The sequence below is a fragment of the Anas acuta genome, chromosome 16 (assembly GCF_963932015.1).
Source record: "Anas acuta chromosome 16, bAnaAcu1.1, whole genome shotgun sequence".
Taxonomy (NCBI): domain Eukaryota; kingdom Metazoa; phylum Chordata; class Aves; order Anseriformes; family Anatidae; genus Anas; species Anas acuta.
The window spans coordinates 16,043,341-16,058,874 of NC_088994.1; the positions used below are offsets into that span (position 1 = coordinate 16,043,341).

The window sequence follows — 15,534 nt, forward strand, 5'->3', positions numbered from 1 at the left end:
TGCCCTCAGCAAAGATGGCGGCGAGGCCCTCGCCTCACGCCCAGCACCGCCCCGGTTCCCGGTTTCCCCCCTCCCCGTCGGTTCCCGTTAGCGCCGGGCCGGGCCGGGCCGGGCCGGGCCCGCCGAGGCCGCTGTCTCCATGGCAACCGGCCCCGCAGCCAACCGCCCGCCACTTCCGCTGACGTCACCGCCGACACGTGGATCCAAGATGGCGGCGGCGATGGTGAGAGGGGCGGCGGGCACCGAGCGGGGCCGGGACCGGGCCGGGGGGGGGGGGGCGAACGGGGCCGGGACCGGAGGCACCGGGACAGAACAGAACGGGACGGGACGGGAACGGGAACGCGGAGCTGGTTGCAACCCCGCTGGTTCCCCGGTGCAGCGCCCGGGGTCGGGCCGAGGCCTCGCAGCCTTCCCGGTGCGGCCCCGGCCTGGCCCCGGGCCTCCGGTCCCGGCCCGGTTCTGTGGGGAGGCCGCGGGCGGCCCCGGGCTTGGCGGGGGGAGGCGGGGGGAGGCTGCCCCGGCTCGCTGCGGCTCCTCCATCCCCGGTGCCGGTCCCGAGCCGTGCCCCGGGGCTGTGCCCGGTAGGGGAGGCCCCGGCGGCAGCGCCCCGGAGAGCACCGAGCGGCCCCGGAGCCTCCGGGGGAGGTTTCCGAGGAGGAGGCGCCGCAGGAGCGGGGTTACGGGGGGAGGACGGGGGCTGCTGGGGCCGCGGGGAGTCCCGGAGGGGAAACCCGGGGAGAACCGGGGGGGTCAGGGCGCGGGGTGCTCGGTTTTGGGCATCGTTTCGTGGTGCTGGGTCTGTCCCGGCAGGGAGGAGGCAGGGCCCGAGCTCGTTCCCAGAGCTGCAGGGGTTTCTCCGGGGGATCTCCCGGTGGCCTCCTCTCCTACGAGGGGCAGAGGCTGCTGGTGTCAAAGGGGCTCTGAGAGGTGGGTGTGAAAGCGGCGCCCGGCTCCTTCCCAGAGCCTCTCAGTGCCTCCTCTGAGTGCCAGCAATAATAAATAATAAATTAATTAATAAATATAATAAAGCTGGGGCTGTGCTGACAGCCCTGAGGGACACCCGAGGAGGCAGCCCCCGGGGAGGTGGCGGGCTGGCACCTGGCAGGGCGAGGGGTGGGCACTGCTAACATCCTGATCACCGAGCTGGTGCTGAGCGGGGAGCTTGGGGTGCTGGTGTCTGTGGGGCTGCGTTTCCTGCCCTGTAGCAGTGGGTGATTCCCTTCGTTCCTTTCTGATCTCATAGCAAAAAGTCTCGGTATTTGGGTCAGGTCCTCAGGGTGTTGTGGATCTGCCCGGAGGGGCCGTGCACAGGTCGTTTTCCCCCGGTTTTCCTCAAAACCGAAAGTTAGCAGCCCTCGGTTTGTACCTTGTGCCCTGTGTGGAGGAGATGCAGCCTTATCTGGCACCTCATTCATACCGCGTCCGCAGCTGTCGCTTCCTGCTTCCTTTTCTCCCCGTTAAGCAAATCCTTTGCTGTGTTCTCACCTTCCGGGGTGAATTATCAACCAGTGAGCCAGCCCCAACGTGGTGCCAGGTGTGTCACCGGGCTGCAGGGGGCTGCAACTCGCTGCTTGAAGGCTTCTTCGTGTTGGCAGCTCCTAGAAAATATCTGCCAGGAGCCGGGCAGGGGCACCCGGCTGCGCTGGGTGATGCTGAAGTGCCTTGGCAGGGTGCCTCGGGCTCCTGGTTGCCCCTTCCCCTAGAGAAACTTTGGAAACTTTGGAATTTGGACTCTGGCACTGGCAGCTTCCGAGCCTGCAAACTGTGCGCGTGTGTGGTCGCAGAAAAAGGCAGTATTTTTAAATCTTTCTAAATGAGATAAATCAAAGAAACCGTCCGGGAATTGTTTGCAAATGCTGAGTCTGATAATTATCAATGAACAGCTTCGTGGAAGGGTTTCTGTGCGAGCTGTTGGTGCCTGTGCGTGGGACGAGAAACACGCGGAGAGAACGGCCGCAAGGAAGGCTCGAGTCAAACCACCCTGACTGAGAAGTGCTTCCTTCCAAAGTTAATCACAGGGATGGATTTTCGAAGGGGATTGCCCGTCACATTTTCAGAACTGAGAGGTCCCCAGGCTTCGGGAGGGCTGGATTTCACGAGATGGGATTAGGCAGCCCCTGTTGCTGCTGAGGGTGGCCTCGTGCTCGTGTGGTGCCCTGTGGTGAGGTTCTGGCTGCTCTCTCGGCCGTTTCCCTGGGCTAACTGTCCTGGTCTGGAGTTGTGTGTGTCTGCTGTGCTGCCTGTTCCTTCCCTGTACAATTCCCTGGCACCTTAGATTAAAGACTGCCACCCGAGCGATTTTTCATGCAAGTTTTTTGAAACGTACAGGGTTGGGGAAGGGCACGGAGGCAGCGTCCTGCCTTCTGGAGTCTGCGCCTCACCGGGGCTCAGGGACTCAGCTAAAGCAGGGCTGCGAGTTCTGATCTTGCGCAGGAGAGGATCTGCCCTGCAGGCGTCTGAAATGAAACGACTGCCGGGGGAGGCTCAGGAGCTGTGCAGGTGTTTGGGCACGTGCCCACGTTGCCACCCTCACTGCTGGAGGAGCAGCTCGTCCGTCAGGCTGGGAGCTCAGATCCTGCTCGGGAAGGCTCCGAGCTTCTCCCCGCACGTGCCCTGCCAGGCAGAGCTGGCTGCAGAGGAGCCCTCGTTGGAAATGTTCCTTCGAATTTCACTTTCAAAACTCGGCCCCACCTGTTGCGTAGCAGTGTTCCCGTTTCTTGTCACCAAATGTTTTTTCTTGGCAGCGCTTTCCACAGTCCCCCTCTTTGCCTTTTCTGCTGCTCGGTGCTGCCTGAGTCATCGTCATCTGCGTGCGGAGAGCCTGATTTCTGCCAGAGGTGTCATCGCAAACTTCATCTTCCTCATGCCCGTGTGGCTCTGAGTGCCTTCCAAAGCTCTGTCCTTATTTTTGCCATCCTGCAAGCTCCTTTTTCCCTGACGCTGAGCTGTGTTGTGGCCCAGAGGGGCAGGGAGGAAAGAGTGGGATGGAAGGAGAGGCGATGTGCCCAGCCCCTGCTGAACCACCCCACGGGCAGCGGTGTGGGGCAGCCCCAGAGCTGCTGCTGGGCAGGGTAATCCCGTGCCAGGCTTGGTGCCCAGTTCTCCACGGGGTTGTGCCTCATGAGTGTGCTGGGTGGTTGGGAGTAGAGAAGTCAGATGACAGCCTGCAGAGTGAAACGTTACAGCTAAACGCATCTTCCCTGCAGCTCAGCAAAGCCAGAGCTTTTCCTGAGTGCGGGTGAAGAACCAGGCAGAGGGGAAAGTGACCCAGTGAGAGTCACAAAACGAAGTGAAGAAAGCTTCCCTGAATTTGGGCTTTAATCCCTCGACCTTACAGGTTTTGTAACATCTGGGGTTAATGCTTTCAGTGTTCTTGCCCATATCTAATGTTTCTCTGGTGTTTATTTACTATTTTAATATCATATAGATTTCTATTTTAGTGTTAATATAAAAGTATGTTAATATTTCTTCTCCTTTTTGCAGGAAAGGCTAAGATGTTTGCTGGTCTTGCTGTTGTGGCTTCGTGGTACAGATTCTTTCTATGTCCCTGGTGTGGCTCCTATCAACTTCCATCGGAATGATCCTGTGGAAATAAAGGTGGGAGGAACCTGGATCTGGTTGGTTGTTTGTTTTGTGTCGTTTTTTATTCCTTGTTTATATCAGCATAGCTACCTGGGACAGGCAAGTCAAACTTTGGGATCCCATTACTAACATTTCTGGTGCAGATTATTTCTCTTTTTTACCTTCATGTTGGGTGTTGGGGATAAGCAGCCCGCAAGTGGTCACTGTTGTCGCCTCACCCTGCAATTCCCAGCATGATTCTCTTTCTTGTTTCTGATTTCTTCTACCGAATCCCTTCAGCAATTGCCCCAAAGTCCTCAAGTTGTTGCTGTTTGGCCACAGAGCGTGCTCTTTCTGCACTTTTGAAGCAAATTTAACCAGATTTTTTTTTTCGGGCACTGTATTGACTCCCAAAATGCTCATGGAGGATGAACCTGAGGATGGTAGGGTAAAGCAGCAGTCGAGTCAGACTCTTTCAGAGCTCTCTTCTACCCATTTTGCACATGGAATGTCTTCAAGTCAAGTGAAATCCATGCTAAGCCCTTTCCAGGAGCAGGCATTTGTCCTTGAGTGTCGGGACCTTCCAGCCTAGACTTGCTGCGGAGCTGTTCCCCTACAACATTGCTGGTAGTGAATGATGGAACCACTGCTTCTGTGCAGGAGGAAGCCAGGCCTCGCTTCCAGACATCAGCAATTTATAGCCCTTTTCATTTATTTTTCTAAAGCTGTGGCCTCTTGTCTCAGCAAAATCCAGCACCCTTGGGGCTGCTGAGGTTTGATGCTCCCATGTGAAGCCCAGCACAACTCGCTCTCTGGCTGCAGGCTGCCAGACCTTGGCTATTTTTAAGCAAATGTGATTTGCCTGTGGCTACAGTGAGCTTCCTGGAAGAGGGGGTATTGGAGTGGCTGGTCTCAGAGGGATTTCAGAAGCCAAATGCTTCTTCAAGTGATAGGGCAAGTCGGCGTGCTTGCCAGCGGCTCTTCCAATAAAGGAGCTTGGCTGTGCTACAAAACACTCCTGTTTTTCTGAGCAACTGTGGCCTTGGCCATCGTGGTGTCTGTCTGCGCTTCCCTTGTGCCGTGTGATTTGTGGGAACTCTCCAGAATTGTTTGGGTTTTGTCACTGCCCTTTGTCTTCCCAATCTGGTGGCCCTCTGGCTTTTCTTCCAGTGACAAAAATTGCGCAACTCTTGGTGTAGCTGGAGGCCAGACCTCTAGGTCTGGTGAAATGTGTTTTTTTTTTTTTAATTTTATTTTTTTAGGAAATAAATACAGTCTCATGAAATTTGATTCTTGAATCTATTCCAAGCTCTTTGTTGTTTTGTGGGATTTCACCGAGTCAAAAAACTTGTAAAAATAAAAAGAAATCTGCCATGCTTCTTTCTTCAAGGGTTTCTCTGTTTCTGATTGAAACGTGTGACTGGGAACTGTGCAGGAGGAATATCTGTCTCCTTTCTTACAAAAGTGAACTTCCGAGAGGTGAATTTACCAGAGGGCAGGAAACTGAGTCCTGTCATGGGGATAATCCTTCCTTTCTCCCTCCAGGCTGTGAAGCTCACCAGCTCACGAACGCAGTTACCGTATGAGTACTACTCGTTGCCCTTCTGCCAGCCCACCAAGATAACGTACAAGGCTGAGAATCTCGGTACGTATCCACTGAACAGCATGCTCCCAGCAATAAACGGGCTGCTGCTCATGAGCTGGGATTATATCTAAAGGAGGAAAAGGAATTGCAAGCATCCTCTCTAATACACTGTTTGTGGAGCCTTAAACCCTGCTCCTATTCTTCTGTTTTCCAGGTGAGGTTCTCCGGGGGGATCGAATTGTAAATACACCTTTCCAGGTTTCCATGAACGTGGAGAAGAAATGTGAAGTTCTCTGCAACCTTCCCAACAAGCCGGTCACTCTGACCGTGGAGCAGAGCAAGCTGATCGCCGAGCGGATCAGGGAGGATTACTATGTCCACCTGTGAGTCACCTGGAGCAGGGGTTTGTGTCTGGGGATTCTGTGCTGTGGACAAATTTGATCTGAAATATGTGCTTTCAGCATTGCTGATAACCTCCCTGTGGCCACACGGCTGGAGTTTTATTCCAATCGTGAGGAAGAGGAGAAGAAGAAGGAGAAGGATGTGCAGTTCGAGCATGGATACAGGCTTGGGTTTATGGACGGTAACAAGGTAGAGAATCTGGGTGCTGCTTGAGGGGTCTGTAGAGGAGTGGTGGGAGTCTCTCAGAGCATTGGAAATCCACCAGAGAGCATCAGGGTTACAAATACAACCAACATTTTTGTATAGAATAGAAATACAAGAGGTATTCTAATGGAAGAGAATGAGGGCAGGTGCTGGAATGCTGCTACAACAGCCAGAGCTCCTAGCATGGAATTGCCATAAGGCTTTGGACATACTTGAGGAGTGGTTTCCCCTCAGTAGACCAAAGGTGTTGTACCCCAAAGCCTGGCTGATCTTTAACGATCTTGGAGCACCTTTTATTTAAAAAAAACAACTGCAGTATTTATTAGTGTTTATTCTAACGTTTATTAGTAGATTGGAATGTGGCGGGAAGTAATCTGAATTCCTTCGGTGCAGAGCAATTGCTTGTGGGTGAAAGAAACCTAATTACCAAAGGGGAGCAAAGGGTGTGGGATATTAGAAAGTAAAAGCACTGGCAAACTGTAAAAAGAAAAAAAAAAATATCCTGTTTGTAACCACCTAGAAGAAGCTTCTTAAGTTTGCAAATGGAAATTTATCATGTGTATTCCTGCAGATATTTTTTTTAAATGGTGTGCCTTAGAGATTGGCTGTATTTGACATAACTGATGTATCTTTTTAACATAGTCAGGATCTCAGTTGCACACACGGCTCTGATTGCTTAAGTTCTTACGGGTGAATGAACTTTCAGTGCCTGCAGAGAGAGCTGCTGCACTTTGTTCCTGCCGTAGGTGATGTAAGAGCCTTTTGAAAATACAAGCTTAGGGCAGCTGTGAGCACCAGCAGGCTGATTAATATTTATCTGTTAGAAAAAAGCAAGCAGGAAACTCCAGGTTGTAGCTACTGAGGTCCTTCCAACATAAATTCTGTGGTTCATTTGCCACTGAAGTCTCCCCTGAGTGCATGGTTGAGATGGATCTCAGTGGAGTGGCATTGTCTGGGCCAGAAATAGACTGGGACCTCGTCACTGATGCTGGGAGTGTTTGAGGTGTCACCTCTTCAATACCTGTGTTCTCTCCTCTTGTTCTTTTAAACTTGGCAGTGTGAGCTTGATCTCACCCTATGGCACGATGTATCTGGGAACAGTGGGAGTCTTCCCTTTTCTGCACTGAAACTGCTTTCTCCAGTTGCTTCTAAACTTTGCTCGTTCCTCTCTCGGGTGGCTAACATTATATTTAATGTCAATCTGTTTTAGTTCTACCTGCACAACCACCTCTCCTTCATCCTTTACTACCACAGAGAGGATGTGGAAGAAAACCAGGAGCCCACCTACAGGGTTGTGCGCTTTGAAGTGATTCCCCAGAGTATTAAACAAGAAGGTGAGTGACTTTTAGGGAGGGGAGCAAGGGAAAAGAATCTCTCGCAGGCTACGTGTTGAACACACGGTGATGTACCAGTGCCAGTTGTTACTTCCTTGCCTCAGGGCATGGAAAGGAGGGGGTCTGAATTGTTACAGCTAATATTGTTCTTACAATAATATCTTTCCTTAAAATTCGTTTATGCTGTTCACTGCTGATTGGAAGAACAGTTTTGCAAACTGCAGAGCAGCTGGGAAAGGAATGAATGTTTGCCCTGCAGTATTTGGAGGAATAGTGGCACAGTGCCTTGAACTTGGGGCCAGGCTGATCAGCGGGAGGGGTGGTGCCTCAGGGAAGGTCTGACCCCATGTGTGCCTTGTTTTCTGTTACAGACTTGAAGGCTGATGAGAAGGGGATGTGCACCCTACCTGAAGCCACAGGCTCTGCCCCTCAGGAAATCGATCCCTCTAAGGAGAACCAGATGCTCTTCACGTACTCTGTCCACTGGGAGGTGAGGAAGTAGTGGGGGAGCTGGCTGGCAGCTAACTGCCCCTGTCTGGCACGGGCTGGCAGTTCGTGCTCCAAGTATTTGTCACAGGGGTGTTGTGGAAAACATTGGGAAGGTGCTGGTGTGAGAAGACCCGGGGCAATGATAGCTCCTGGGGTGTGCAAAGGGCTCCTGCTCACACCGTGCTGTTCTTTCAGGAAAGCGACATTAAATGGGCCTCCCGCTGGGACACCTACCTGACCATGAGCGATGTGCAGATCCACTGGTTTTCCATCATCAACTCCGTTGTGGTCGTCTTTTTCCTTTCGGGTGAGTGAGATGTGTGGGCTGAAGAAGGCTTTACTGTTAGTGCAGGGAATTGTCTGGAAGCCTCAGTTGCCTGTAGCTCAAGGAGGAAGTGTCCACGTCTGAACCTGTTTGGAAAGGGAAGGAAATGAGCGTTAACATGTATAAAACCTCCTGGTTTGGGCAGTACCCTGTGGGGTCAGGCTGCTACCCACTTTCGTGCTCTGACTGGGGTCACTGGGGGAGTAGAATCGTTAATGTGTTAAAGAAAGAAGGAAAAAAAAAAGGCAAAACAAAAACAAACAAAAAAGCAAAACCAGGAAAGCCACAGTGCCTTGTTCATGCTGGAATTCTGCCTTCCCTACTCCCTGGGGCTTTGTTTCTGTTTTTGCTGTAGGCTGGGGGAGAAGAGTAATGATTCAAGGCTTCCTCTCCTAGCCAGAGCTGTGTGTTGGTGGGATGAGTGTGGTGGCACAGCACGAGAGCAGCAGGGCCACACAGGAGCCTCTGAGCTAACCTGTACTTGTTTTCAGGTATTCTCAGCATGATCATCATCCGCACCCTCCGGAAGGACATTGCCAACTACAACAAAGAAGATGACATTGTATGATGTGTTTGTTCTTGGGGCTGGGATCACAGAGGGAGGGAAGCAGAGATGAGCAGGGGTTTGCTTTGAAGATGTGGCTGTAGTATCTCTTCCCACCTTGCCTCCCATTTTTCTTTGAGCCCTGAAGATTGGAGAGGTGGTTCTGTGATGTGCTCTCAGGACGCTTCCCATCACTGGAAGTATTCAGAGTCAGGATGGGGCCCTGAGGAACCTGATCTAATGAAAGATGTCCCTGCCTATAGCAGGGGGGTGAGGCAGCTGATCCTTAAAGGTCCTCCCAAACTGTTCCATGATGTGGTTCTGTGATGCCTTTGGCACTCTGTATATGACAGCAAATTGCCAGTATAGATGTCTTTGTACCTAGGTAATGGCTGCTGACAGATCCATAAACGTGTGTCCTGGCACTGGCAGTTTGGGTCTTAACTGACTGAAGTGCAAGAGGAAAGAAGTTTGTTAACTAAATGATAGGAATCTGTAGAACTAGTATAAGGAAATTAGCCTCTTGGGGTGGCTGTGATGGGACTGTTATTTCCATTGCTAAACCATATTTAAATACCTTCTTTTCTTGTTGCTACAGGAAGATACCATGGAGGAATCTGGTTGGAAACTTGTGCACGGAGATGTCTTCAGGCCTCCACAGTATCCCATGATCCTCAGTTCCCTCCTGGGTTCTGGAATTCAGCTCTTCTGTATGATCCTGATCGTCATCTGTGAGTGGCACGTGTTGCATGGAGTGGCCGTAACAAGAAGAGGAGCAGTGCTCAGGGGTGTTTGCAGCTCCAAACTGCAGCTTCAGTCTAGGCTCACTTTAGCTTGAGTGAAGTCACCTGAGTCTGCTTCCTGATGGAGGCTGTACCCTGTGCTCAGCATTTTTGAGTTTCTAGATAGATGCCTTCAGCTGAGAGATACTTTCTGAGTTTGTATTTTCTGTAATCAAGATATGAGAGGCAGGGATTCCGCAGAAACAAGCACCGGGTGGTAATGGGCTGAGAGACATTTGCACGTGCGCTTTGCCTTCTGAGCTGCACCTGCTCAAATCTCTGGGCAGTGAGGCTAAAGCATGGTCTGTAGCTTGAGAGCAAAGCTGTGACTTTCTCTCTGGCCAGTGCTGGAGGCTGTGGGTGCGTTATGTTATGCTTTGAAGGAAATGAGGTCTGTGGGGTGGCCCCTGGCCTCCAGGTGCAGGCTGGCACGTGTGCATCAGAGCCATTGTGCTTTGTCCTGGTTTCCCTCCGCAGTTGTTGCCATGCTGGGGATGCTGTCACCTTCTAGCCGGGGTGCACTGATGACTACTGCCTGCTTCCTCTTCATGTTCATGGGGTAGGTGTCACTGCTTTCCACAGCTGAACTGTCCTGCCTACACCTGCCCTCCCTTTCCCCAGTAACAAAAGCTCATTTTCTTTGTCCTGGCTTGTTTCTGTCCAGGGTATTTGGTGGATTCTTTGCTGGCCGCTTATACCGGACTCTGAAAGGACATCGGTGGAAGAAGGGAGCCTTTTGTGTGAGTTTTTGGTGTTCTGTGCTGCCTGCCCAGGTTGATGATGGCAAGGTCTGGGGTTAATTTCCCCATGAATTTGTGGGTGGCTGGATGCACGCTGGCTGGACCTGCAGAGATTCGATGTGGGTTGAGTCCTCGTAGCTTTACATGAAAGGGTAAACACCCGAGCACGTACTGCTGCAAAGCAAGAGGTTGCCTGAGATCCTCCCCACTGCTCATCTGCTGTGGGAGCAGAAGGGATGCTTCCTCCACGTGTGCTTTGTCCCAGCAGTGGGCTCATTAAAAAGAAGCATCTGGTTAACGTCGCGTGTTTTCTCTTACCCTGCGTTTGCTCTTGCAGACAGCTACCTTGTATCCGGGTGTCGTTTTCGGTATCTGCTTTGTCCTGAACTGCTTCATCTGGGGGAAACACTCCTCTGGAGCGGTAGGTACCTCCTCCATCCTGGGAGCCTGCTGGAGTGGGAGGCGGGTGGGTGGGCTGTTGGGGAGTTTCACAGCACCTCTCTCATGTGGGTGCCAGTGCAGTGAGTTGGGCTGGCCAGTGACTTCAGTCTCCAGGGCAGACGAACTTGATTTTTCATGACTCCGTGTGATTCCAGGTGCCTTTCCCTACCATGTTGGCCTTGCTCTGCATGTGGTTTGGGATCTCTTTGCCCTTGGTCTACCTGGGGTACTACTTTGGGTTTCGCAAGCAGCCGTATGACAATCCCGTGCGGACCAACCAGATCCCCAGGCAGATCCCGGAGCAGAGGTGGTATATGAACAAATTTGTCGGGTGAGTGATGAGTGTCTAGGAAATGTGGTGAGTTAAGCCCCATCCCCTCAGTTCTCTTAGGCTGCTGACATCACCTTTCTGCTGGTGTCTGGACACAGCCAGGTCACAGAGGTGGTTTTTTGAGTAATGCATTATCAGAGGCTTAATCTTGACATGTTTAATGTGCCCAACAACAGGAGCAGCTGTGTCCTTTACTGCATGAAACTTACTCTAGCAATCTGGAGCTGTAGAGCTTCTGTTAGGAGTGCTCTGGGTGGTTACAGGGAGCTTCTAATGGCCAGACAGTTATGTTGGGCTGCTTACAGTTTCTCTTTCTTGCTCTGCAGGATTCTCATGGCTGGTATTCTGCCTTTTGGAGCTATGTTCATTGAACTGTTCTTCATTTTCAGTGTAAGCATTGAACCCACTTCATTCTTGAATACGATTCCTCTCGTGCCAAAGCCAGTATGGCTCTGAAAGGGAGGGAGCACCCACCTGGAGCAATTTCATACTCCTGTCCTTACTGGAGGGGCTGACAGGTTCCCTCCGGGTCTTTCAGTGTTGTTCCTAGAGAGAGCTGGGCTGTGGGTCTCTGCAGACTGTCTTGCTGAAAACACCTGGAGATGTCTGCAGAACCTTCTTTTGAAGGATGGTGCTGAAGATAAAGCTTACTGTAACGTTATGTCAAGGAGGGGACCCAACCTTAAGATGTTCAGCTGCTGATTTCTCACCCTTCTGTGGGCATGGAGGAATTTGCTGTTCCATTGCTAGGAGAATGAAGGGGAGTGAGCAAGCTACCTCACAGCTGACTTTGGGTATCTTTTTGCAACCCAGTCCATTTGGGAAATTCACTTGAACCTCATCTCTATGGGGCTGAGGGTCACTTTTTTTTTTTTCTTACATTAGCTGGAAGAATTTAGTCTCACATTTGCCAATTGATTACAGAAGCGTGGAAACAATTTTATGCTGTGTCTTTGTTTCAGGCAATCTGGGAGAACCAGTTCTATTACCTTTTTGGCTTTCTCTTCCTGGTGTTTATAATCCTGGTGGTATCCTGCTCACAAATCAGCATTGTCATGGTGTACTTCCAGCTTTGTGCTGAGGTGAGATTTCCCCTGTTGTTGTTTCAGTAGCTCAGGGTGCACGCTTGTTCCTGACAAAGCACAGGTCATGTTTTTGCTGCTGCTTGGCAAAAAATCTAGCACAGCCCAGATTCGTGGGTGTGATTGTTCTTTACACCTCTAGACTTTAAGGAGAATTGAACTACTTGACATCTAGGCTGGGAACTGTGGTTTCATGCAGGCAATTCTGCTGGGAGCAGAGTATTTTGAGCTGACCTCTCTTCCCAAAGAAACCATTTAATTCCATCTATGTCTGAAGAGAAATGTGGGGTCAAAGGCTGAACCATGGTCTCTGGTAGCAAGTGCTGTGATGCTGACCTGGCATGTTTCACTGTCAGTTTTCTGTCCTTGTTTGGAAATAATTCTGTGACCAAGTAGCTCCCCGTGCCCAAACTGTGGTTTTCCCTTGAAGGAAAATGGGTAATGCTCTCCCTGTCCCAAAAAGTTCACAGCTCCCCTGAGCCAGTGGAAGTGGTGATGCAGAAAAGAGAAGCCTGTGGAATAATGCTGAGGCTTTTTACCCTGTCAGGATTACCGCTGGTGGTGGAGGACCTTCTTGGTGTCTGGAGGATCCGCCTTCTATGTGCTCATCTATGCCATCTTCTACTTTGTGAACAAGGTATTGTCACCCCTCTCGTATCAAAGTGAAGCTTTTCTAGGAGAGATTGTTGGATCTGGGGAAGGAAATGGCAGGGCTGCCTAGTCCGGGTCCGTCCCTGTGCTAGCACAATGCAGCTGAGCAGCCAGCTGTGCTGATGGAATTCCCAAAGCAGGGAGGAGGATTTGAGGACCTGAAGCCCCTGCCTGGGGCACCGGTGTGGAGCGATCAATTGCCAGCAGTGGTCCCCAGCCCCTCTGTTGAAGGGGATTTCTCAGTAATGCACTGAGCAGGGGGTTGCTTCTACTCTGAATGCCCCTTGTAGAGGATGTTGGCTGGTGCAGGAGCTGATTTGTGCTACCTCTGAACATGATTTTACTTATTTTTAACTCCTCTTCTGTTTTAGCTGGATATTGTTGAGTTCATTCCCTCCTTACTGTACTTCGGCTACACCGCCCTTATGGTCCTGTCCTTCTGGCTCCTCACTGGCACCATTGGCTTCTATGCAGCCTACATGTTTGTCCGGAAGATCTACGCCGCAGTGAAAATAGACTGAAGATGCACAGAGCCAGCAGAAAGCAGACACCTCTGAATACACGTCCTCCCGGGAGCGAAGGAGACATCTTCTCCCAATTCTTTTAAGGAAACAAAATCCAGTGGGAGAGTGACAAGAGAAATAAATAACTCCTCATTTTGGAATGTAACTTTTGGCACAGTGTACATGGATTCTGGGCTACTTCTGGGGGGAAAAGGGGCCTGTAGATACCTTACATTTTAACTTTATTATCCTGTTCCAGATTTGAGGGAGTTTTTTAGCAGAGAAATATCCCTCTGTATAAGCAAACCCCTTTTTGCTAATTCATCTTTTTTTTTTTTTTATGTTGATGATGAATGGATTTAAGACAGCAGTGGAAACACTTGTGAAAACATTTTCTTCCAGCCCCTAGGGTGCTCTAGGATTCAGGGAGACTCTTCAGACAAGTATCAGACTGGATTTCTTTCCTGCCTTCACGTCTGCGCAGAAGAGGGAACTTGACTGTGGCAAAAACAAAAGGATCCTAAAGGCTCACCCAGCATGGGTCTGGCGTGCTCTCGCTGCAGAAGTCCTGGCATCAGCTTGTTTACAGCTCGATGGAGGTGCCCTTCGGAGCCTAGGAAGTGCAATTTCACCGTGAGAGAGCTGGAGAACTGCAACCCTCAGCATCATTTCTCCCAGCTTCTGGCCTTGGACAGCGTGGGAGGGTGGGATTTCCTCTTTCGGGAGGCGCAGCGGGACGCGGCGTTCTGGTGGAAGCGTGCGGTTGCGCTGGTGCTGGAACGCGCCGCTGGAAGGATGCGTGGGGTAACGGCCGGGGCTTGTGGTGTCCACAGCTCTCCTCCTGCCGGGTGAGGAAACGGGGCCGGCTTCCTTCCTGGGAACCCCACGGTTCTGGGAAGCCTGAAGTCGGCGCCGCCGTTGCGTTAGTGCCAAGCAACCTGATGCAGTGTTGGGCCTCGGCTGCGGCCGTGCAGAAGGGGCTGGGGACAAGGAGTGGCCCCGAGGAGTCCTCCCATTGCCAGAAGCGGGCTGCCTCACTGCCTGCCCTGTTCCCCAGCTGCTCTTGCTGCTCTCTTCTCCTCTCTTAGATTCTCTACCTCCAGGGAACAGAAGTTCACGCCCCCTCAGCTGTATTTTGTTCTCCCCAATACGGTCTAAGTCCTCTGGGCAGCCAGTGTGGGCTCTTCTGCAGCAGGCTCCTCTTTTTCTGTGGCTTGATGCCTGAATAAGCCCCTGGGAAGATCTTTTTAAGCGAGGTTTGAAGTTTTATGTTGGTCATTTATGATGTTTACCAGTTAAAAACTTCCACGTTGCAGTGAAGGCTCCCTCCATCCCCAGAGTGGCTGGATTCAGTCAGGGCTACAGGGCAGAGGTGTGGTGGTTTATGAGATCTATAAAAAAAAAATCCGGTTTTGCTTCTTCCTGTAGTAAGAAATGAGGCCTCCAGGTGACCGGCTGTCCCAGGTGACACCATTCCAACACAGCTGTCCCAAGCCCTCCCTGTTACCAGCACTGATGCATGCACTTGAGGGATTTGGGGCTGTTTTAATCCAAATTTGCTGTAAGAGTTTCCACTGGGTCCGCACAGGGACCTGTGTCTCGTACTGATGGCCTTGCTCCCTGCAGGGAGCTGGCTTCACGGATGCTTTGATTCCTCCTCAGCCCCAAATCTTTCTGGCCTTGCCTAATTTCCTCAGCCATGCGCCATGCCAAAGTCTGATCAGCCAGGAATCAAGGATGGAAAAAAGAGAGCAGGGGATGCACGAGCCAACTGTGCTGTGGAGTACTGCGTCGGGTCTGATTTAAGATCTTTGAGATTTTTGGTTGTTTTTGTTTGTTTTTTTTTTTTTTTGCTATCCCCACCCGTGGAGAGGCTCAGCCAGCATTGATTTCTCTCCTTTCCCCCGGAGTGTTTTCTCTGTATTCTTTGTAATTTTTAATTAATGTATGTATTCTTTGTGCCCTACTGTAAATAAATCTGCCATTGTCCTGTTCTGGGTTCTCCCAAGCCACCTCTTTGATTTTCTTCTCGTAACGTTTAGCCTGCCGTGGCACCTCTGTGGTCTTTGTGTGGCTTCAGTCAGAAGCAGAGCCTGGAGCACGTTCCAGTTTTCTCCCCCGATATTTTTCTCCTGGTAAACTTGATGGAGCACTGAAGCTTCTCCCAGTGTGGCATGTCCTGTATTCTGCTGTGTGTTGTGATTAAAACGCCGCCGGTCGAGGCATTTTCATTTGTTCCTGGCTGTCGTGTGCTGTGCGGGATGAAGGCTTTAGGCAACTCGGTTCTCTCGGCGTGCAACGCGCGGCTCGACCCGCACAGCACCAAGGGCTGGAGCACCACGAGGGGACTGCCGAGGGCTGGCAGCGTGCGTGGCAGCTCCGTGGGGCTTCGGAGCAGTGGGGCTGGGAGCCTACAGCTGAGGGAAACTCCTTCCCTGCTCACATCCCTCCCATGGTGAGCCTACAGCTGAGGGAAACGTCTTTCCTCCTGTTCTGGAGCTGTGCGGTGCTATCAGAAGGTGCTTCACTGTTAGCTCTCAGCTTGGTGTTTTTACCACCA

The 15,534-nt window shown here is 51.5% G+C and overlaps 1 protein-coding gene across 1 annotated transcript; it reads left to right on the top strand.

Annotated features, from left to right (window-relative positions):
* The first annotated feature begins 86 nt into the window (after positions 1–86).
* On the top strand, positions 87–14,968 carry TM9SF4 (transmembrane 9 superfamily member 4). Its single transcript, XM_068700989.1, has 18 exons — positions 87–223; positions 3,484–3,597; positions 5,107–5,206; positions 5,361–5,529; positions 5,608–5,737; positions 6,963–7,086; positions 7,458–7,576; positions 7,771–7,882; positions 8,392–8,462; positions 9,043–9,175; positions 9,704–9,785; positions 9,891–9,966; positions 10,304–10,387; positions 10,563–10,738; positions 11,065–11,128; positions 11,701–11,820; positions 12,368–12,457; positions 12,843–14,968. Exons 1-18 carry the CDS (start codon positions 140–142, stop codon positions 12,990–12,992), a joined length of 1,998 nt encoding a protein of 665 aa, XP_068557090.1. The 5' UTR covers positions 87–139; the 3' UTR covers positions 12,993–14,968.
* Positions 14,969–15,534: the final 566 nt, after the last annotated feature.

Coding starts and splice junctions, on each gene's coding strand:
- TM9SF4 (XM_068700989.1), top strand. CDS start 140: ATGGCAACCGGCCCCGCAGCCAACCGCCCGCCACTTCCGCTGACGTCA. Junction 7,087..7,457: donor CCAGAGTATTAAACAAGAAG/GTGAGTGACTTT, acceptor TTTCTGTTACAG/ACTTGAAGGCTGATGAGAAG. Junction 9,786..9,890: donor TTCCTCTTCATGTTCATGGG/GTAGGTGTCACT, acceptor GTTTCTGTCCAG/GGTATTTGGTGGATTCTTTG.